The 22150-nt window shown below is 37.1% G+C and overlaps 1 protein-coding gene across 1 annotated transcript in view; it reads left to right on the top strand.

The window, feature by feature from the left end:
• The window catches only part of SMC4 (structural maintenance of chromosomes 4), a 41471-nt gene that overhangs the window by 11120 nt on the left and 8201 nt on the right, over window positions 1-22150 (top strand). Inside the window, exons 6-17 of the mRNA XM_006163049.3 lie at window positions 3066-3230; window positions 3600-3727; window positions 4351-4491; window positions 5745-5895; window positions 7859-8023; window positions 9991-10224; window positions 11460-11645; window positions 13546-13707; window positions 15730-15955; window positions 16047-16126; window positions 17743-17895; window positions 19019-19145. Coding sequence (XP_006163111.1) covers window positions 3066-3230; window positions 3600-3727; window positions 4351-4491; window positions 5745-5895; window positions 7859-8023; window positions 9991-10224; window positions 11460-11645; window positions 13546-13707; window positions 15730-15955; window positions 16047-16126; window positions 17743-17895; window positions 19019-19145 — 1918 coding nt within the window. The remainder of the gene's footprint in view (window positions 1-3065; window positions 3231-3599; window positions 3728-4350; window positions 4492-5744; window positions 5896-7858; window positions 8024-9990; window positions 10225-11459; window positions 11646-13545; window positions 13708-15729; window positions 15956-16046; window positions 16127-17742; window positions 17896-19018; window positions 19146-22150) is intronic.

Below are 22150 nucleotides of genomic sequence, written 5' to 3' on the forward strand. Positions count from 1 at the left end.
AAAGCGTGATGCTTTTAGGAATATTTTTGTTTGTGTAAACTGTTATATGCTAAGTTTCAACTTCTAGTTTCCTGAAAAATATATATTTAAATAATACCTGTGACTATTTGATTCAAATGTAAGTTCTCTTGATATGATTTTTTCATTCAGATAGATATTCAATTTGAATTAGGTAATATATTAGAATATAAGGTATCAGATATTGTTATTTGGAATTATAAACACAGAAATTTAAACTACAAACCTGGAGATCAGTGGTTCTCGACTAGGCAATGTTCTGCACTCCACATTTAGCGTTGTCTGCAGACAGCAGTTTGCGTTGTTAAAACTGGCATCTGGGGAACCAGCAGTTAGCGTAATGGCTATGTCGCTGGACTCCCACGTAGTCGACCGCGGTTCGTGTCCCGGACCCAGTGGCTTAAAACTCACGCCGGGCACGTGTGCGTGCGTGCCCAAGATCCCGAGAGGAGAATGGAGGAGAAGGGATTGTGGCGTGACCATCCCCCCTGGGGGGTGATTTCTCGCTTTCTGTCTCTATGTCTCTCTCTGTCTGTCTGGCGAGCGCACGCGCCCTACAGTGAAAATCTCTCAAAAAAAAAAACAAAAAAAACCTGGCATCTGGTGGATGGAGGTCAGAGAGCCTACATTGCCCAGCACAGCTGCCAACAACAAGAAACATCCAGGCAAAAATGTCAGAGGTGCCACTTTGGACTAACCCTACCTTCCTTAAAGCTTTGAAAAAGTTTCTTCAGTGGCAAAAGTTTATCCTATTGTAATCCAAAGCTTTACATTCTCCCAGGTTTAGATCCCGTCTAAAACTTTCTGCAAACCATTTGAAAAGAGTTGACAGTTAAAGCAAAATAAAATCCTTCACATAAATACCTACATATTTCAGCTCATATACTAATTTATAAATAATACATTGGATACTATGGCGAATAGCATTTTATTTTTGGGAATAAAAATTTGACTTTATGGACCAGCAGATGGCTTGGAGGTTAAGGCTCTGAATCCCACATGGCCTACCCGGCAGCTAGACAATCACACTAAGCACTTCTGCATGCATATCCAAAATCATGAGAGGAGATCAGAGGAGAAGGGATGACACCATCTACCCTGGGGGGTGATTTTTTTTTTAATCCACCCCCATCTCTGGCAATAGCACATGCTCTTATAATAAAAGCTAAAACTTAAAAAGAAAATTTGACTTTATATTTGGTAATTATGTTGTGTTTGGGTTGTCAAATTGCTAAAAATGTGTTGTTCTATAACATTTTTTTAATTATGATTTCTTTGGGGGGGTGTGTTTTGCTATAGTGTGCGTGCGCTCACCAGAAAGACAGAGACAGAGAGATAGAAAGCAAGAAATCACCCCCGCCCCTTACAGGTGATGGCCACGCCTTAATCCCTTCTCCTCCATTCTGCTCTCAGGATCTTGGGCGTGTATGCAGATGCACCTGGCATGAGTTTAAGCCACCAGGTCCAGGACTCGAACCACAGTCAACTATTACACCAACTGTTGGTCCCTAATTATGGCTTTTAATGAGTAGCTTTTGTTTTGTTTTATAATTTGCTGGAGGGTATCTACAGTTGCCAGAGGGGTAGAAAGGGAGAAAGCACCCCAGCCCCATGAGGCATCATGCCACAATCCTGTCCTCCATTTCTCCCTCCTTTTCAGATTTTGGGCATGTATATACATGTGCCACACCCAGCATGTTTTTCAAGTTGTCAGGCCTGTGTGCAGTCCAACTCCTTTAACCACCAAACCACAGGCCAGCCCTAATAATTTGCTCTTTTTAATATGTAATTACTTTTTTCTGGACTTCCCACTTTCCTGTCCCATTTCTTTTGTTGTAATAGTATAGAGTATAAGCAGACTACTTTTGTGAAGTAACATAGCATCTTTTTGTCTGAATGTGTTCAGACAAAATTTTCTCCACTCTCATATTATATGGCAACCAGGCAGTCAGCCTTAATGATTGCTGATTATGGATTTTTTCTTTCTTTTCTCTCATACTTAAACTGCATAAATACAGATATACAAAGGTAATCTAAGATTTTAATTACAGCTCATTGCAAAGGGAACTGTTTTGATGTTATATACGTTAGTTTTCTCTATTTAAGGTGGTCAGTTAAATTTTTCTAGTTCCATAAAAAAAAAGTCATTTTCTTTTTACGTAAAGTTCTTATTTTCAGAAAAGTAATCCCATCATCTGTAAGACATCCTTAAAAGCCTCATCACTTTTTTTTTTTTTTTTTTTTTCATCCGTTTGGGCCTCATCTCTTTTTTTTTTTTTTTTTTTTGTAGTAGAGGTTTTTGCTATAGGGCGCGTGCACTCGCCAAACAGACAAAGAGAGACAGAAAGCGAGAAATCACCCATCAGGGAAGATGGCCACGCCACAATCCCTTCTCCTCCATTCTCCTCTCGGGATCTTGGCCATGCACGCATACGCACCCGGCGTGAGTTTAAGCCACCAGGTCCAGGACTCAAACCGCGGTCGAATAAGTAGGAGTCCAGTGACATAGCCATTACACTAACTGCTGGTCCCAAACCTCATCACTTCTTGAGGAAACCATAACACCAAAGTTTAAAGAGAAAGTTTAATAATACTAACCATTTTGGGACATGTTTCCTAGTAGTTTATAGAGCAGTTCTCATTTATGTTATTAACAGTTAGTAATATTGCCACCATAATCAAATTGCAGATTATGTGAGTATCTTGTTGAATTTGCTTAATAGAAATTTTTAAAATTTATTTATTTGAAGAACATTCTAGATGAGAAATCTTTTTTGGGCTTTGTATATGTATGTATGTATATTATACTTTTATAAAGAATATAGATAAAAATTTCTTACTCCTTTATGTAAAATTAAAACTTAATATCAGCGGAGAGGACATATTTGTATCTTACTCATTGTCTTTGAACTATTTAATGTACATCATTTAGTTGTCTGGGAGTTAAATGTACATCATTTGGTTGTTACTGTTGGATTTGTTCATTGTTCTCAAGTCTCACTTAAGATCGACTTAGCTAAACATATAAAATATGACTTGTTTTAAAGGGTGAAGTTGAACAGATCGCTATGATGAAACCAAAAGGCCAGACTGAACATGATGAGGGTATGCTTGAATATTTAGAAGATATAATTGGTTCTGGACGGCTAAATGAACCTATTAAAGTCTTGTTTTGGAGAGTTGAAATATTAAATGAACACAGAGGAGAAAAGGTGAATCTTCTATAGACTTTTGTTGTAAATCAAAAGGTTTGTTTATGAACCACCAAATTTTGCTTATTGTCAGACATATCAGCTGATAATTATTAAAGAAATGTTTACTTGGCGAGATCAAATCATTTTATTGAGGGGTTTAAAGATGGAGGGGTGGTCAAAGAAATGTACAGAAGGGCACTGAGATCCAATGGCCCGATCACGCATGCAGTCACCCAAAGTGGAAATGTTAACTGTCTTAGATTGACGTTTATATTCTTATATTGTCAACCTTTAAACATTCTCATTAATGCAGTTCACTTATTTTTATCTAATGCTGGCCTATTTTTAATTTGGATTTTAAAACTTTAAAACTTTTAATTTTTATAGCTAAATAGAGTTAAAATGGTGGAAAAGGAAAAGGATGCCTTAGAAGGAGAGAAAAACATAGCCATTGAATTTCTTACCTTGGAAAATGAAATATTTAGAAAAAAGAATCATGTTTGTCAGTATTACATGTAAGTACGTTAACTTACCAATTTTTAAACTAGTTTCTAACCATATTAAGTCAAAGCCATTCTCTATTGCTATATAAGAAAAGTACAAGGACCAGTAGATGGCATAATGGTTACCTCTCTGGAATCCCACATAGTCTGTTTGGTTCAAGTCCTGGACCCGGTGGCTTAAAACTCATGCCAGGCATGTGTGTGTGCATACCCAAAATCCTGAGACCGGCATCGAGGAGAAGGGAATATGGTGTGGCCATCCTTCCAGGCGGGTGGGGGGGTGACCTCTCACTTTCTGTCTGTCTCTATCTCTCCAGCAAGCACACACACCCTATAGCAGAAATCTCTCTAAAAAAGAAAAAATAAATAAAAATACAAAGAATGAGATAAAATAATTACTAAAAATTACTTTTACAAAACTCATGTAATAGCAGATCTAGTTTTGTTTACAATGAACAAATTTCTATTTCTAAATTCTAGCCTTTCCTCTATGGTTTTTTTCCCTCTTCCTTAGCACTGGAAAATTGTAAATTGACTGTAGTCAAGACTACTTTAGAAATAGCTGATTTTACTGAAATAGCTAAACAATTTTAGAAATTGCATTTTTGTGTGTGTTTTTATTTTTCTCCCTCTAGTTATGATCTGCAAAAACGAATTGCTGAAATGGAAACTCAAAAGGAAAAAATTCAAGAAGATACCAAAGAAATTAATGAGAAGAGCTGCATACTGTCAAATGAAATGAAAGCTAAGAATAAAGCTGTAAAAGAAATAGAGAAGTAATAATCTTCTGGAAAATGCTAAGAGTATTTAGATTTAGTTCATTTCATTACATGTGTATCAGTATATAAACTTACTGCCACCACATGTAATACTTTTCCAGCCTAAGTAATGTTCTTCTTTTGCAAAAATAATAATAATAATTTTATTGTCCTGCAATCCAATTCTTTGTTAAAGGATAGATGCCAAACTGTGAAGTCTTAAAATAGTGGAGGGATGCTACCCCCTAGTGTTAAGACACAATAGCAACACAACGAAAGTAAAAACTTTTACCTCACAGGTTAATCCACAGATCTCATTCAGAGGTAGAATTTGCATTATTCTAGATAGACTCTTTTCTAATTTATCTTGAACCTACTTTGTACCCAATATTCAGTATCTCTGATTAAGAGAAGACATTGTCTCTTAGTATCTTTTTTTTTTGACCAGAGGACACATGTGCAAGACAAAGTGAGAAAGCAGCCCCCATTGGAGATGTGACCCCTTCTCCATCTCTCTTTCTGGAATTCTGGGTACACACACACACATGCACCTGGCATGTTCTTCAAGCTGCCAGGGCCAAGATTTGAACTGTACAGTCATTCAGATGGGATCCAGCCACCTTAATTTCACACCACTGACTGGCCCTAAAATATGTTGTTTTTATTTCATGAGCTAGGATGAGAGAAACACACAGAGGCCCCATATGGGGTCTTAACCACACTGCAGTCCTCCCCCTTGCTCTTGAAAGCCAGCCAGGATCATGGGACATGCCCATGGGTACACTCAGAATGTTTAAATCAACCCAGGATCCAAGCTCTGTACTTTCCCATCCCGGATGGTTCCTACACGATGCGGCAGGGCCCCACTCATCTGTACCAGCACAGCCAGGACTTTGAAATTTTAGTTCTGGGACAAATTTTTTTACATATTTCATCATAGTCACTAGAAAATGTAACTCATAATCACAGTTTTTAAGTTTCCTCAACTATGAAGCAGTTGGAAATCAGGAGCTTTAGGATCTTACCTTAGAGATTGGGGATCTATATAGATATGATATGGATATAGATGGATGGATGTATAATGTGGGTATAAATGGGTAGATGGATGGATAGATAGATAGGTTGGAGATATATAGAGATATAATATTGCGATAGATAGATAGACAGTCAGATGCAAGGGAGGGGACATGTCCTAGGAAGGATATATAGCATGGCTTTAAAATAACTGAATATTAAAATAATGACTTTTTTTTTTTTTTTTGCTCTGTTAGAAAATTGAATAAAACTATAAAATTTATTGGGGAGAATAAAGAAAAATTTACACAACTAGATTTGGAAGATGTTCAAATTCAGGAAAAATTAAAACACGCTACAGGTAAAGCCAAAAAACTGGAGAAACAACTTCAAAAAGATAAAGAAAAGGTGGGTTTTAGAAAAAAGTTCTCAGGGCCAGCAGGTGGCATGGTGGTTAAGGAAGCTGGACTCCCACATGGCTGACTGTAGTTTGATTCCTGGACTTGGTAGCTTGCTTTTTCATTCCTCCCCCTCCTCATCTCTTCTCTCACGCTGTCCTTCTCTCGTCAAATTAAAATAAACAAAAATAAAGTTAAATAAAAAATAATTCTAGAAGGACCAGCAGTTGGCATAATGGCTATGTCACTGGACTCCCATGTGGTCAACCACGATTCAAATCCCAGACCCGGTAGCTTAAACTCACGCAGGGCGCATGTGCATGCATGCCCAAGATCCCAAGAGAAGGGATTGTGGTGTGGCCATCCCCCGGGGAGTAATTTCTCACTTTCTGTCTATCTGTCTCTGTCTTTCTGGCAAGCGCACATGCCCTATAGCAAAAATCTCTCAAAATAAATAAATAAATAATAATTCTAGAAAGAAAAAGAAGTCCTCAAAATTTCATGTCTAAATAATCAGCCCTAGCTGTCATTTTTCATACGTGTGATGTGTTTACTCCTTGTAGCCTAGGAGAAAAAGTTCAAATTCTGAATGTTAAAATGTTTTAGAATTTACCTCTGAACATGATTTCCCCCTTCCCAAAGGAAACCTTGCATCGATTAACTGAATTTTAGAGCTTATAATGATAAATGTTGTTGGGCCATTTGCCAAAATAGGGGTACCATTTAAATGATGATCTTAATTCATTCTCTTGGAATAGGAGTCTAAAAGGATATTATTTGTTAGGTGTTACAGACTTTATAAAAGACTAGATTGTCATAAAAGTCATGTGTTTTTTTTTCTATGCAAAAAATGTCATGAATTTTCCAACCACCCAGTACTGCCTGCCTATGATGATGTTTGAGTAAACAGAATTCAACCAGGGGTTCCTCCTTAAGGAGGAATGGCAAGCTTATAATTTACAACAACGTGTTGATTAGCTGGCTGTTCTAAAAAAAAGGTGACATTTTGGCAAGTATATGGAAAAGCCTAATTTACTGGGAGCCAGACTAATGATCAATTATTGGGGATTTTCCCAGTTGTGTTCATAACTTTAACAGACAATTGATAGGACACCTACTCCTTATCATCTAAAGAAGCTTTGTTTCATATGAATACATGGTAGTTATAGTTTAGGCTCTGCTTTACCTTACAAGCATTTTTCAAACGTATTTGTTTTGCTAAATACTTTCAAGCACAGCCAACAGATGTTATGTGAATCTGTTTGAGAAATGCCATTTTGAGGGACTAGCAGTTGGCATAATGGCTATGTTGCTGGACTCCTATGTAGTCGACCACACGCTCTATAGCAAAAAAACTCTCCAAAAAAAAAAAAAGAAATGCATTTTGGGAAATGTTGAACTTCTCTGCTACTAGATGATCACAGTAAAGAAAACATGGATTAGGAGTTACCTTCAATTGGACAGACTAAGCCAGGTGTAATTGTTGGAGCTATTGGCTTTTAGGCATATAATGTGGATAAGTGACTATTAGTAGAGGTAGTAATGGAATAAAATTACTAATCTTACATGATGATTCTAGAGGGTAAGGTTTGGAAAGATAATTTGTGGTAAGTTACAATACACCATGAAGGGTAGCTTAGAAAATTCAATGTGGTTGTGCATGGATAAACATGCACAAAGATGGATAATCATGTCCTGAAATTGGGATAGAAGGCAGACGGATCTAAAGCCATGCCAGGGAGAATTTTCTTTCATAAGGAATCAGGAGGTTTATAGAATTGGTTTTATCCCTAAACTGAGAGAACATAGAAATTTCAGTGAATATTTAGGAAAATATTTATTAAAGCCAGCCAGTCCAAATATAAATGTAAAACAGCGAAGACCCTGAGGTTCTTTTAAATAAGTCAAATATTGATGACTTTGAGTAGCCAAAAGTTATATACTTCTGTAACTAATTTGTTTAATCATTTCAGGTTGAAGAATTTAAAAGTATGCCTGCCAAGAGTAAGAATATTATAGCTGAGACAACAACTAGAAGCAATGCTCTTGAAAAGGAAAAAGAGAAAGAAGAAGAAAAATTAAAGGAAGTAATGGATAGCCTTAAACAGGAAACCCAGGGACTGCAGAAAGAAAAAGAAGTAAGTTTCCTTTCATCAATGTTAAGACTTTTAATAATAAAACATTCCTAAAACTAACAAGTCTTTATTTTCTGCTTGCCATTTAAAAAAAAAAAGAAAGTTAACTGAATGAGATTTAGAGTGGTAGCAGAAAATAGAAACTCAAAATACTTAGTCTTTTATCCCACTCTTAATCCTATTGAGTCATTATTACATTTCGTTTTTCATTTTATGCTAAGTTATTTTCTTAGTATTTCATGTATTGCCACCTGTCAAGCCTGGGGCCATAGTACACACCGTTAATGTCTCCCTTTTTGTAGTAGTTAGAGGCTGTGGCTCTGGTGTGAGTGCTTATTTCAAATCCTGAGTCAGTCACTATCTTTGTTCTTGTGCAGATCGTACATCTCTCCAAGCCTTCTTCCTCAAAGTGAGGGAGGAAATCTCTACCTGCTTTTGTGAAAATAAAAAGCAAGTGTATAAAATGGCTAGAAAGTAAGACATTAATAAGTGTTTGCTTTTACACTATTTTATCACTTAGTTAATAAAACGAGAGCATGACTTTGTCACATTGGTGTTTGTTACCTGTGCAACAAGAGTAAGCATGGAGTTAGCTGTCTTTATATTCACCACAGCCTTTAAAACAATGCTGAGCATGTTAAATACATGTGTTAATAGAGAATAGTAATTAAATTGACTGCATACAAGGTCCCACCCTTAATAGATTCTGTTTAAAGACATGAACTTTTTTTTAACATATATAGTTGTAGGGGTCAGGTGTTTTTTACAGTGCTAGAATAAAATTTGTAATGATTCAGTCATAATAATTAGCATACCTGTCATTTCAACCATTTGTCATTCATAGTATTGAGAGCATTAAAAATCTGGGACCAGCAGTTAGCATAATGGCTATGTCAATGAACTCCCATGTAGTCAACTGTGGTTCAAGTCCTGGACCCGGTGGCTTAAACTCACGCCGGGTGTGTGTGCATGCGTGCCCAAGATCCCAAGAGGAGAATGGAGGAGAAAGGATTGCGGCGTGGCCATCTCCCCTGAAGGGTGATTTCTCGCTTTCTGTCTCTCTGTCTCTGTCTTTCTGGCGAGCACATGTGCCCTATAGCCAAAAATATCTCAAAAAAAACCACTTCCCTCTTCATGTCTTTGAGATACATAACGAGTCCTTGCCCTCTGTTAATATATTCTCCCTACCATATCTTGTAAAACTAAACATGCTTCCTGTGTATCTGCAGTTTTGGAATATGGACATGTCCTAATGTCACAACTTTATCAGCAGGATACCTTTGTGGCAATAAAGGGGCAATGAATAATGCAGAAACTTTCATGATGGACTACTTAATTTATAGTGGACTTGATGTTTGCTCATTTGATGTTAATAAAACTGCTAGATACCTTCTACCCTTTGTGTTAAAGACAAAACCAGGACTCAAATTTAATTGTCTTCATTCCTCAGCATAATATGAAGATGGTCAGCATAAATATATTTGAGGAAACTTCCTCCTGAATAGTTCTTAGACCTAGTAATGTGGTGATAGACTTTAGACCCAAGTTTGTTTGCATTCCTTTCTAGTTTTCATCTCTAAAATGAACATGCTAAGATCTACCTGATGAAGCTCTTGTGAAATTGTTGGGAAAGAACTTTATATAATGAACACTGACAACTAGACAAAACTATTAGTCTAACATAAGAATTATGTATTTGGCGTGGTGGTTAAAGGCGTTGTACTCCCACATGGTTAACTATGGTTCAAGTCCTGGACCTGGAGGCTTGCTTTCTCACTTCCCCTCTCTCTGGAAATATTAAAATAATAATAAAGTTAAATAAAGTAATTCATTTTAAAAAAAGAATTTTGTATGTCTATATACTATGATTGTAGAATCTTAAATTGAATTCAAAATGTATGGCTTCTACTTCAGTTTAGTTGTGAAAATACTTAACATTTTAGAATGAATGGAATCTTATATTTTAACAGAGTCGAGAGAAAGAACTTATGGTGTTCAGCAAATCAGTAAACGAAGCACGTTCAAAGATGGATGTAGCCCAATCAGAACTGGATATTTATCTCAGTTGTCATAATACTGCAGTGTCTCAGTTAAGTAAGGCCAAGGAAGCTCTAATTGCAGCTTCTGAGACTCTCAAAGAAAGGAAAGCTGCAATTGAAGATATAGAGGCAAAACTTCCTCAAGCGGAAAAGGAATTAAAAGAGGTAAATCTTGACTTTTGCTTTTCCTCTGAACATTGTCAACCCTAGTTTAGTTTGGTTTGGTTTGTTTGTTTATTTTTATTTACTTACTTACATATATATATATATATATTGTTGTCTTTAGAGAGATTTTTACTATAGGGCTTGTGCACTCACCAGAGAAACAGAGACAGAAAGCAAGACTCAACCTCCCCAGGGGCAATGGCCACACTGCAATCCCTTCAACTCTCCACTCCTTTCAGGATTTTATGAACGAACATGCACAATCTACCAGGTCAGGACTTGACCTGCGGTTGACTGCGTGAGAGTCCAATGACTCTCACACTATTATGCCATCTTCTGATTCCTATTGTTTTTAATCACATTATCTAGCTACTGTTGTGTAAAGTGTATATTTTTTTCATTTATATAGTTCCCAAAAGAATAAAGTCAGCATTTCAGCATATTTTTTCTGCATTTGAATTTATAGGTATAATCTCTTCATGTTAGGACTCCAAAATGTCATAAACTAATCAAGATAGTCTGGCCTAGCTCATCATTGCTGCCCATTCCCATCCTAGAGTGAATTACATGTCTGAAAATTTTTATAAACGTTAATCTCCAAAGCCACATTTGGCAGGATGGCAATAGAAGACACTGTTTGACAAGAACTGAACTAATCATACTTAAGTCTGTTTCATTGTAGCAAATACACATTGATTATCAGGGAATTTTATGACTGTGGGTAACCGTGGTAATCCAGCACCTTAACCACCACGCCACCTGCTGCCCCCACCTTTTTAAATTACTTTTTAATGCTAGAGAGTACATTCACACAAGAAAAACAGACAAGGGAAAAAAAAATCCCAGTGGGGCCTAGTCATGCCCCAATGCTTTTTGTTCTCTATTTCTCTATTCTTCTGTGTCCTAGGCATGTACATGCATCCAGGTATTTTTCAAGCTGCTGACCTGAACCCTGCTCCTCAGCCATATGGGGTCCAGCTTCCTCTGTGCAGCTCTTAACAACTGTGCTACACGGCCAGAGCCCTAGGTCTACTTTTAACTGGGCCAGAGTTTTAAGATACATAGAGACTGACTAAACTAAATGCGCAGTTGCAGTGTGGGAGCTTGGTTCTGGTTCAAGAGCTTATTTTAAGATTTTACAAAGTTCTTTATTACTGCGCCTAATTCTGTGCTGTGATTGGGCATATATAGGACCTAATGCTTTTGGACTTCATTTTTTTACTTTTCACTTTTAGAAAGAAAAGGAACTTCAGAAACTTACACAAGAAGAAATAAACATCAAAAGTTTGGTTCATGATCTTTTCCAAAAAGTTGAAGATGCAAAGAGTTCCTTAGCAATGAATCGAAGTAGGGGGAAAGTCCTTGATGCAATAATTCAAGAAAAAAAGTCTGGCAGGATCCCAGGAATATATGGGAGATTGGTAAGGTTTATCTATTTGGAAATGGCTTTACATTTTTCTCAACATATTGGGATTATTTTATTAACTTTGTCTTAAATAGTTGTATATTGAATATCACTATATGTTAAAGAATATTCATTTTTGTTCTAGGGGACATTAATTTTTAAACATTTTGCTTTTTAGGTTTTTGGGGTTTTTTTACATTTTGTAGTCTTGTTTTTGTTTGTTTGTTTGTTTGTTTTTTTAAGGTCTTTGCCATAGAGCACATATACTTCCAGGGAGAGACAGGGAAAAGAGAAATCACCCCATAGGGGGATGGCAATGCCATGATCACTTCTCCATTTTCCTCTCAGGATTTTGGGCATGCATGCACACACACCAGCATGATTTTCAAGACTCCAGATCCAGGACTCAAACTATAGTTGCCTATTTGGGAATCCAGAGCCTTAACTACCATGGCATCTGCTGGCCTCCACGTTATTTTATATATACCAAGAAAAAAAATAGCTCTAGTAATAATAAGCAAACTTATAAAATTATTTTAACCTTTTCATAAAATAAGAATTGGGTATCTTCTGGGTTTTATATCATTATAGAGTTATCACTTGATATCTGAGGGAGATTGATTCCAGGACCCCTTACAGATACCAAAATCTGAGGATACTCAAGTCCCTTAAGAAATGGCACAGTGTTTGCATATAGCCTACATGTGTCCTCTCACACCTGAAGCCATCTCCATGTTATTTATAAGTAATCATTGCATCAATTATAAAGGACAATACTCAGATAAACGTTTTCAGTATCTCCTTTTCTAGGGGCCACCTGTTCCTCCATTTTATACCAATTGGCATGGCCTGAGAGCATCCACATTTGTTTAAATCCATTGATATAGAATCTGCAGATACAGAGGATGACCATATTTTATAATTTTGGCTAGGGCTTAGGGAAATCAATAGGCATAATAATCTAGAAGCCCAAGGCTAGCAATAATGAGAAACATTATCATTCCTAGACCTCAAGAGGGGGGCAAGTTTGGGTTGGGAAGGAGGAGGGAAATAAGTACTTCAACTCCACTTAGCTCTTACTCCAGTCTCCAGGTGATACCTCACACTAACTAAAGCTGAAGACACTAAGAGCTGAAGGATGCAGTCCCTAAGGTGGCTTCTAGAGGAGGGAACAGAGAGATAAGGAAGGGCAACTGAAAATTACTTAGCAAATATGTCTCATGTAAAGTGTCCCTATTTTCCTGAGGATACATAATTTGATCTTATTCATTTGCTTCCAAGGAAAACTTACTCCAGTTTGTGAATGCTTCTCGACAGCTAATTAGGAGCTTAATGTAATCTTGGATGGTTTTCAGTAATTCTGAGTTGTAGTTTATGCATTGTTTTGTTTATAGTTCTTTTAGGTGTCATAACTTCACATTACATGTTTTCATGAAATGAAAACAGTTACTTCATTTTGTACTCATTTAAAATTCAACTGCATGTCCATAAACTTTTTAAAGGTAGATTAAAATGTACTTTTAATGTTTTTGCTAAAGGGGAAGGTTGGGGTGAGAAGGACACTTAGTTTTGTTTTTAAAGCACTCCTTGTGCTTTTTTATTTTGTAAAGTTTTTAAAAGAATTATTTTATTTAACTTTATTATTATTATTTTAATTTGACTGGAGAGAGTGAGTGAGAAAGCAAGCTACCAGGTTGGGGACTCAATATAGCTGGCCATGTGGGAGTTAAGTGCTTTTAACCACACCACCTACGAGCCTTCTTTGTGCTTTTTAAAACTATGTTTACATAGTTCTTAATTTTAAAGTAACTTTAAAAGTCTATGTGAATAGTTAGGAAATAGATGGTCTGGTCCTTTTTGCCTAATTTCTTCCTGACTATAATATCAGTATTTTTCTTTCTCTGTTTAATTATTAGGGGGACTTAGGCGCCATTGATGAGAAATACGATGTGGCTATTTCATCCTGTTGTCATGCATTAGACTACATAGTTGTCGATTCTATTGATACAGCCCAACAATGTGTGAACTTCCTTAAAAGAAAAAATATTGGAGTTGCAACCTTTATAGGTTTAGATAAGGTGGGTATTCACGATAAGCTGCCTTTAATTTTTAAGTGCCAACTGTTTTTATTCCTTTTGAATTCTAGTACTTTATCTTCACAGTGATTCGGTGAGCATCTGATGTTTTAAGAATTATTTTAGCTTGTGGAGTTACATAGATTTTTCCTTTGGTTGCTCATGTTTGCAATGTCGTGTATAAGAAACCACTCTCTAAATCCAGGTCACAGTGATTTTTCCTCTTCTGCTTTCTTCTAAGAGTTATATATATAGTTTTAGTTTTTACATTTAGGTGTTGAATTCAAATTAATTTTTATATACAGTGAAAGTAGGGCTCCAGTGTTACTGTTTTCCACGCAGATGTCTAGTTGGTCTAGCACCATTTGTTGAGAAGACCATTCTTTCCCAACAACATTTTCTTTGTACTCTCAGAGGAAGCCAGCCAATCATGAATGTGTTTATTTCTAGACATCTGGTTTGATTCCTTATGCTAGTACTGTCTTGATTACTAAAGATAAGAAGTAAAATTTTAAAAGGAAGTGTGAGTCTTCTAGTTCTGTTGTTTCTATTGCCAGGGAGTAAATTTGATCACCAGGGAGGAGAGAGAAAGTACCCCTCAGTGGGGAGAACCACAATCACCTTCCCCCATCTCTACATCCCACTGGGTCTATAGGCATACACACTTGTATGCCCAGCATTCCCACAAGTTAATGGGACCAGGATTTGAACTATAGTCAGCCTTGTTGAATCTGGTTCCCCATAAATAGTACTCAACCACTGTGCTATGGGACTTGTCCCAATTGTGTTCTTTTTCAAAATTGTTTTAAGTATTCTGAGTCCCTCAAATATCCATATGAATTTTAAGATCTGCTGGTCAGTTTCTGCCTCAGAAAAGGTAATCGGGATTTTGATAGAGGTTCCTTTGATCAGTTTGGGTGGTATTGCCATCTTATCAATATATTAAATCTTTCATTCCACAAACATGGATTTCTCCCATTTATTTACCTTTAATTTTGTAGCTTTTGTTATATGAGTCTTATGTTTCTTACTAAGTTTATTCCTAGGGCTAGTTCTTTTTTTGTCTTTTTGCTATAGGTCACATGCACTCACCAGAAAGATACAGAGAGACAGAAAGCAAGAAGTCACCCCCGCAGGGGGGATGGCCTCGCCACAATCCCTTCTCTTCCATTCTCCTCTCATGATCTTGGGCACAAACACACATGCACCTGGTGTGAGTTTAAGCTGCCGGGTCTGGGACTCAAACCACAGTCAACTACATGAGAGTCCAGCGACATAGCCATCACGCCAACTGCTGGTCCTTCCTAGGTCTAGTTCTACAACACAGTGGTTTAAAGGAGCTGGATCCTACATGGCCAGCTACTGTCCAAATCCCATCACCAGCATCTTGAAAAATATGCTAGGCACATATGTATGCATGCCTAAAGTCCTGGCAAGAGAAAGTAGGAAAAAATAGATAGCAGCATGTTCATACTCAATCGTGGGGTATTTCCTTCCCCACTGTCTGGTGAGCATGTATGTCCTCTGGAAATTAAAAAAAAAAAATTTCTATATATTAGGGGATTTTGTGATGATGTAAATGGAAATTATTTTAAGAATTATTCTATTTAACTTCATTTATTTATTTATTTACTTACTTACTTATTTTTATTTTTATTTGACCAGAAAGGGACAGAATGAGAGAGAGATAGGAAAAATGAGAAAGCCAGCTGCCAGTTCTGGGACTTGAACTGCAGTCGGCCATGTGGGAGTACAGCACCCTTACCTATCACACCACCTGCCGGCCCCTGTAAATGAGATTTTAAATTTTACTTTGAGTTTTGAGTTTATTTATTGTTATTGTATAGACGTATAGTTAATACATAAAATTAATTTTTGTATATTGATCTTATATCCTGCGACTTTGCTGGATTCATTTGTTACTTATATTCATTTTTTCATGTGGGTTCTGTAGGATTTTACATGTGTAAGATCGTGATACCTAGAAGAAACATTACTCTCTTTGTTATATATTTTTACTTTTAGATGGCAGAGTGGGCAAAGAAAATGACCAAAATTCAAACTCCTGAAAATACTCCTCGGTTATTTGACTTAGTAAAAGTAAAAGATGAAGAAATTCGTCAAGCTTTTTACTTTGCTTTACAAAATACCTTAGTAGCTGACAACTTAGATCAAGCCACTAGAGTGGCATATCAAAAAGATAGAAGATGGAGAGTGGTAACTTTACAGGGGCAAATTATAGAACAATCAGGTAATACTGGTTTGTTTTAGTTTGTTTTCCTAACGTTGAATTAGTTAAATGCCATTGAAGGAGATAAGGCTGACTTCCCTTCGTTCTTCAGGTACAATGACTGGTGGTGGAAGCAAAGTTATGAAAGGAAGAATGGGTTCATCCGTTATTGTTGAAATCTCTGAGGAAGAGGTTAGTATATGTAAACATGTAGTAGTATTTTAAGCAGTTTTACTGTGGTACATGATACACACTACAAGGCCAGGCCCATGACGGTTAAGGAAACTGTCTCACATGTCCAGCTTTATTGTTGAGTCCCAGCCCCAGCACCTTGAAGAACACTCAAGGCATAGTTGTGTGCTTAAAATCTCAGCAGGGTGGAGGAACAGAGAAGAGAGGACACAGTATGGCCATGCCCCATCGGCAGCTTTTTCCTCTCCCTGCGGGTCTCTTTGGTGAGCACATGCACCCTCCGGCAAATTCAAAAAGGAAAGGACATACTGTAAAATGGAGCCAGTTTTTAAGCATACTGTAGTCAGGTTGGAGATGAACAGATTGAATGTTCTAGAAATGAATATATAAATGGTGGGGTGGAGGTTATGTAAGACCTTGAAAAGTTCTAAGAACAAAACATTGTTAATTAGAAAATATGTATTCAACATACACAACTTTCTAAAGTACTATATTTAGATCATATGAATATATTATAAATTACTTAAAACCATTCCCTTGTTTGACATTTAATTTTTCTTTTTACATAATTATTGCTGCGTGTGTAATTTCTTTCTATTTCAAAATAACTTTAAGATGTAAGTATAGGGACTAGCAGTTGGCGTAATGGCTATGTTGCTGGACTCCCATGTAGTCAACCGTGGTTCAAGTCCCGGACCCGGTAACTTAAACTCACGCCAGGTGCGTGTGCATGCGTGCCCAAGATCCCGAGGGGAGAATGGAGGAGAAGGGATTGTGGCATGGCCATTCTCCCTGGGGGGTGATTTCTCTCTTTCTGTCTCTATGTCTCTCTGGCAAGCACATAAGCCCTATAGCAAAAACCTCTCAAAAAAAAAAAAGATGTAAGTATAACAAAGGGTTCTGATGACTGTGCCTACATTTTATTTCAGAATATTTTTTTTCCCGTATTTTATATTCAGAGCAGGACTACTTGAAGACATCTAAATGCCTAGGGAATACTGCTGGGTTCATTATTGCCCAGAATACTATTAACACTTTCCTCTTCCTTAAAAATATACCTGCTCTTGGGAACCAGCAGTTAGCCTAATGGCTATGTCACCGGATTTCCACATAGTCAACCGCAGTTCGCGTCCCGGACCCGGTGGCTTAAAACTCACGCCGGGCATGTGTGCGTGCGTGCCCAAGATCCCGAGAGGAGAATGGAGGAGAAGGGATTGCAGCATGACCATCCCCCCTGGGGATGTCTGGCAGAGCACACGCACCCTATAGCGAAAATCTCTCCCTGTGCTTAGAAATCCTGGAAAGGTAACTTTTTCCAAAGTTTATCTCAATATTTTTTCCCCATATTTTGAAATAGTTTCTTTCCACTCAAATATTTGAATGCTGTAGCTTCATTGAAATAATAATAGGCCGTTGTACAACACTTAATGTCTATCTGATTATATGATGCCAAAGTTGGTCATCTAAGCTTTAGGATCAGGGATTGAAACTGGGTTGTTGGGTTTTGTTCTAGTCTTTAATAGTAGAAGTTTGGGTTTTCTTCATCCATAGGTTGACTTTGCTTTCTGAAAGGACTCTTGAGGAAAACTCAACTTCACTGGTACTTTTCTTTGTAGGTAAATAAAATGGAATCGCAGTTACAAAGAGAATCTAAAAAAGCGGTGCATATCCAAGAACAGAAAGTACAACTGGAAGAAGCAGTAATTAAGTTACGGCACAGTGAGCGAGAAATGAGAAATACACTAGAAAAGTTTACAGCAAGCATCCAGGTATTTGTGTGTGGTGTCGATATTAACTAAAACTATTGGAATTCAAGAGCAGAACCATTTTGCTATTTGCTTACAACTTTAAAATATAAGGCTAGAGAAGGATGGGTCTCTAGGTGGAAGGTCTGTCACTTGTTAAGTTTGTTTTCCTAAGTAGTGATGGAAAATGTCCTGTAACAGTGTTGCTCCAGCCAGTTACTCCTGTATTCTGTCTGTATTCTAAAGAAATATAACTTCCGTTATCCAATTTATTTCCCTTCTCTTTCAAAGTGGAATGTTTTCTTGATTATGAAAAAGTAGCACATGTCTACTGTTTAAAAAATTAGTTTTCAGAAAATATCTAAGTGATGATTACTTTCATTTGATATATTGGGCTGCTGGCAAAGTCATGATGCATTTTTGTTTATAGAACTAGGAAAATACATTATGACTTTCCCAACAACCTAATACTTTAACTTTTTTATATACCTAGTTTGCATGTAATGTATTTATACGTGGTAAGTGTGTGTGTTTAGAGCATGCATATGGCTTTTTAATTTCTTCACTTGATAACACACTTTTTTTTCTACACCAGTTTAGTTTTATTTTGTTTTCAATTGCTTTAGAGCATTTTTGTACCACAATTGGATAAATGTTTTTTGTATTATTGTGTGCACCTGCTATGTTCAAAATGCCCTTTTTGTATACGGTTACATACTCATTCAGTTATTTCCTTAGGATAGATTCTTTAAATTAAAAGTATTATGCAGGATGTGTACAATGTTTAAGGAATATGTTGCATAGTGTCCGTTTGTCTTTAAAAGATGGTACTGATCCATGCATTGCTAGCAGCATATGAAAATAATTATTTTCCTAATTCTTTGAACAGTGAGCAGTCTAAAATATAGGTGTGCTATCTTATGAATTTTAAAAAGGCATTTTGACTTTCCATAATGAGCTTATAGGTTATTTCCTATTGGTCATTTTTTAAAATATATTTGTTGCTTGTGTTTCTGTTCTTTTCCTGTCAGCATTTATCTTTTTCTTAAAAGATTGTAAATGTTCTTTTTAAGAATCAAAATGTGTAAGTAGATGTTATGGTTACCAAGTTGAAATATTGACCATAAATGTTAAAACATGCCCATAGCGTTTATCAGAACAAGAAGAGTATCTGAATATCCAAGTTAAGGAACTTGAAGCTAATGTACTTGCTACTGCTCCTGACCAGAAAAAGCAGAAGTCGCTAGAAGAAAATGTTAGTGCTTTCAAGAAAGGTATGTTTAAAGATACAGACTTAATAACATTTTCAAAAACGGGATTTTAAAATATGTAAAATTTAAAATAGTTTGTAGCGTAATAATAGCTAAATATATTATGTACATGTAATCACAGTCCCTTACAGCTTTTATTATTCTCATAAGCCTATAAAGCAGTACTATTAATAGCCTCATTCGACAAATAAGGGAGGTGATACAGAGTGATTCTTAAATAATTTGCCTAGGCTCACACAGTATGTATAGTCTATGAATAAATGATACAGGCTGATTCCAGAGCCCTTGCCTTTAATTTTATACTTGGCCCTAATCTTCACACAGACACTTCAAGATAGTAGTTACTGTATATTCGGAAAACTGAACATTTGGCGAAAACAGCTGAAACAAGAGCACACCGTAAGGAAATAGTGTGCACATAAAGAGAAACCAAGTATCTGAAAGCTAGTATAAAAACATTTTTTCTTCCAGAACCACTGCTTCTTGTGTGCCTATACATATGTAAATATTTTACCAAAATAAAATTGTTAAAAAAGAGACTTGATGGGCAGAACTTTCTTTTTAGCCTTAATTGAAGTCTTCTGATTATGAATTTTAACAGGCCGGCTTTCTTTGTTGGCTTTGCTCAAACATATATGTGTACCTTGCAGCAGCAGCAGAAGAGAACGCTGGGCAATGGCACAGATTCTCTCCAGGCTGGCATCACCTTAGCTGGTAATCCCAGCAAACACAGTGGTCCTTCATTATATTCTTAAGAATGACCTCTTTTATGGTTTGGTTCATGAGCCAAGGAAAACAAATACTGATTGTTCATCCCAAAGAACTAATTAGAGTGGAACTGGAGCAATTATCCTACTGCTCTCCCAAATGAGGGAGTTTTCTTCCAAAGGAGAAAGAACAGTAAGAATATGTTAGACAGTTGTCCTCTATGCACATCAAATATTCATTTATACCTATATTGATTTTGTGTGCAGTCATGTTTATTTGCATTTTTTATATTTAAAAGTTGTTCAAATGACATCTGCTACTAGCCACACTTTGTTTTAGGTGCCATTAATAGAGCTGTGAACAAAACAAAGTCCTTGTCATCAAGAAGCTCACAGTTAAAATAATGCAGATATTTGAGCAGAGACCCAAAGGAAGTGTGGGTGCTTAACTCTGAGTATTGTGGGGAAAGGCGATCCAAGAGAGTATAGAGGAATAAGCAAGGACCCTGAGGCAGGAGTATGCTAGGAGCACTCAGAGAGCTCAAGGCAGCCAGTGTGGCTGAGGAACAGCGGAATCTAGCTCCTGGGGGATGTTATTATGGGCCAACTGTGATAGTTGTAGTGAAATAGCCATTCGAGAGTGTATAAGAAAGTGGCCTGAACTGACAGCATTTGCTTTTCCCTTGTATTTATTTTGTTTTTGCAGACACATTGACTTTGTTCAGACTCTTCTTTCTCCACACATACCAACAATATTTGTTGTGGTTTCTTTGATGGTATCTGAGGGCTAACTGAAAGGCCAAAAATGTCTGTGCCATTATAAGCAATACTTCCATGGAGAAACTGCAGTAATCTGTATTTTGTTCTTATTTAAAAAGGAATCCTTGACTTTATTAAGACTAATGTTCTTGAAAATATTTGTGGAAAAATTAAAGTGTGAGTTTATTTTGATGTAAAAAAAAGTTTTGAAATCTATGCACAGTTTCTTCATAATACACCTTTCTCCTGAACTTTTTAAGCTTAATAATAGAAATGTTGAGTATTACCAGTTTATTCTGTTAATGTCTGATGTGGAGGACCCATTTCTTTAAGCGTATCTTTACGAGTAAATATTTCAGGCCCAGCCTTGGTGACAGAGTGCCACTGCTTGGGATGCCAAAGGTTGCCTGGGAAGCCCAAGTTGATTTGAAATCGCAGGGCATTGAGTGCTTGTAATCCTGTGGGGAGACTGAGGCAAAGAGATCCTGACACAGGCAAGATTCTGTCAAAGGAATCCTCTCTCTTTTCTTCTCTCCCATAAAGGTGAGGGTGAGGGAAGCACTAAATACATTATCTTACATCAACATGCAATTTTTTTTTTTAAGTATCTGGCTAATGTCCAGAGAGTAGAGTAAGTGGGGATAAGGTGAAAGCGGGAAAATTGGGGTGCTGTTGCAGTAATTCTGGCACAAGATAATGGTTACTAGGTATATAATTAACTCTTGAACACATTAATAAGAGAGACAGGCACTGTCAAGAGAGTCTCACGGCATGATCTCTCCTGCTACCCTCATCCTACCTTTCAGAATTACCAGGATTTCAGGTCTACCTGGAAAGCAAATCCTGATCTTCCACATGGCCTGAAGCATTGCAGAGAGTTGTGCTACCACTGTGCCACTGTGGCTGGGGCCAGGCATCTTACGTTTTCTTGAGAGAGAGATTTTTGCTATAGGGCACATGCACTCACCAGAGAGATGAAAAGCAAGAAATCACCCCTGGGAGGATAGCCATGCAGCAATCCCTTCTCCTCCACTGTCCTCTCAGGATTTTGGGGGTACATGCCCAGTTTGAGGCCACGGGGTCTGGGACTCAAACCATAGTCAACTACAAGAGCGTCTAGCAACATAACCATTGTGCCATCTGCTGGTCCCATTACTTTTAAGATAATGTCAAATCAGCATAATGGCTTCAAACCTATGCCACAGTTTTTTTCCTTCCTAGTTATAATAGATATGTTCTCATAGATATAAAAAGAAATGCATGGTGGATCTTTGAAAACAAGGAGCATTTTACCTCTTTGGGAAGAGATTCAGAAATAGAAGCCTTCTTCATTATAGATACCTGACCCATCATCCAGTCACTGTCAAGTGGTGGTGTTGGTCCCCATAGCAGCAGGTGTCCCACCCCACCAGTGAGCCAAGCACATAGGGAGCCCGAGAGAATTCCACTTGTAAAGAATGTCTTCACTATGAGTAAAATAATTCCCTTAATACATGCAATAACTTAGACCTACAGTAAGCAATTACTAGTCACAGCAGTGTA

This window comes from Tupaia chinensis, unplaced genomic scaffold (genome assembly GCF_000334495.1).
Source record: "Tupaia chinensis unplaced genomic scaffold, TupChi_1.0 Scaffold141305_1, whole genome shotgun sequence".
Lineage (NCBI taxonomy): Eukaryota > Metazoa > Chordata > Mammalia > Scandentia > Tupaiidae > Tupaia > Tupaia belangeri.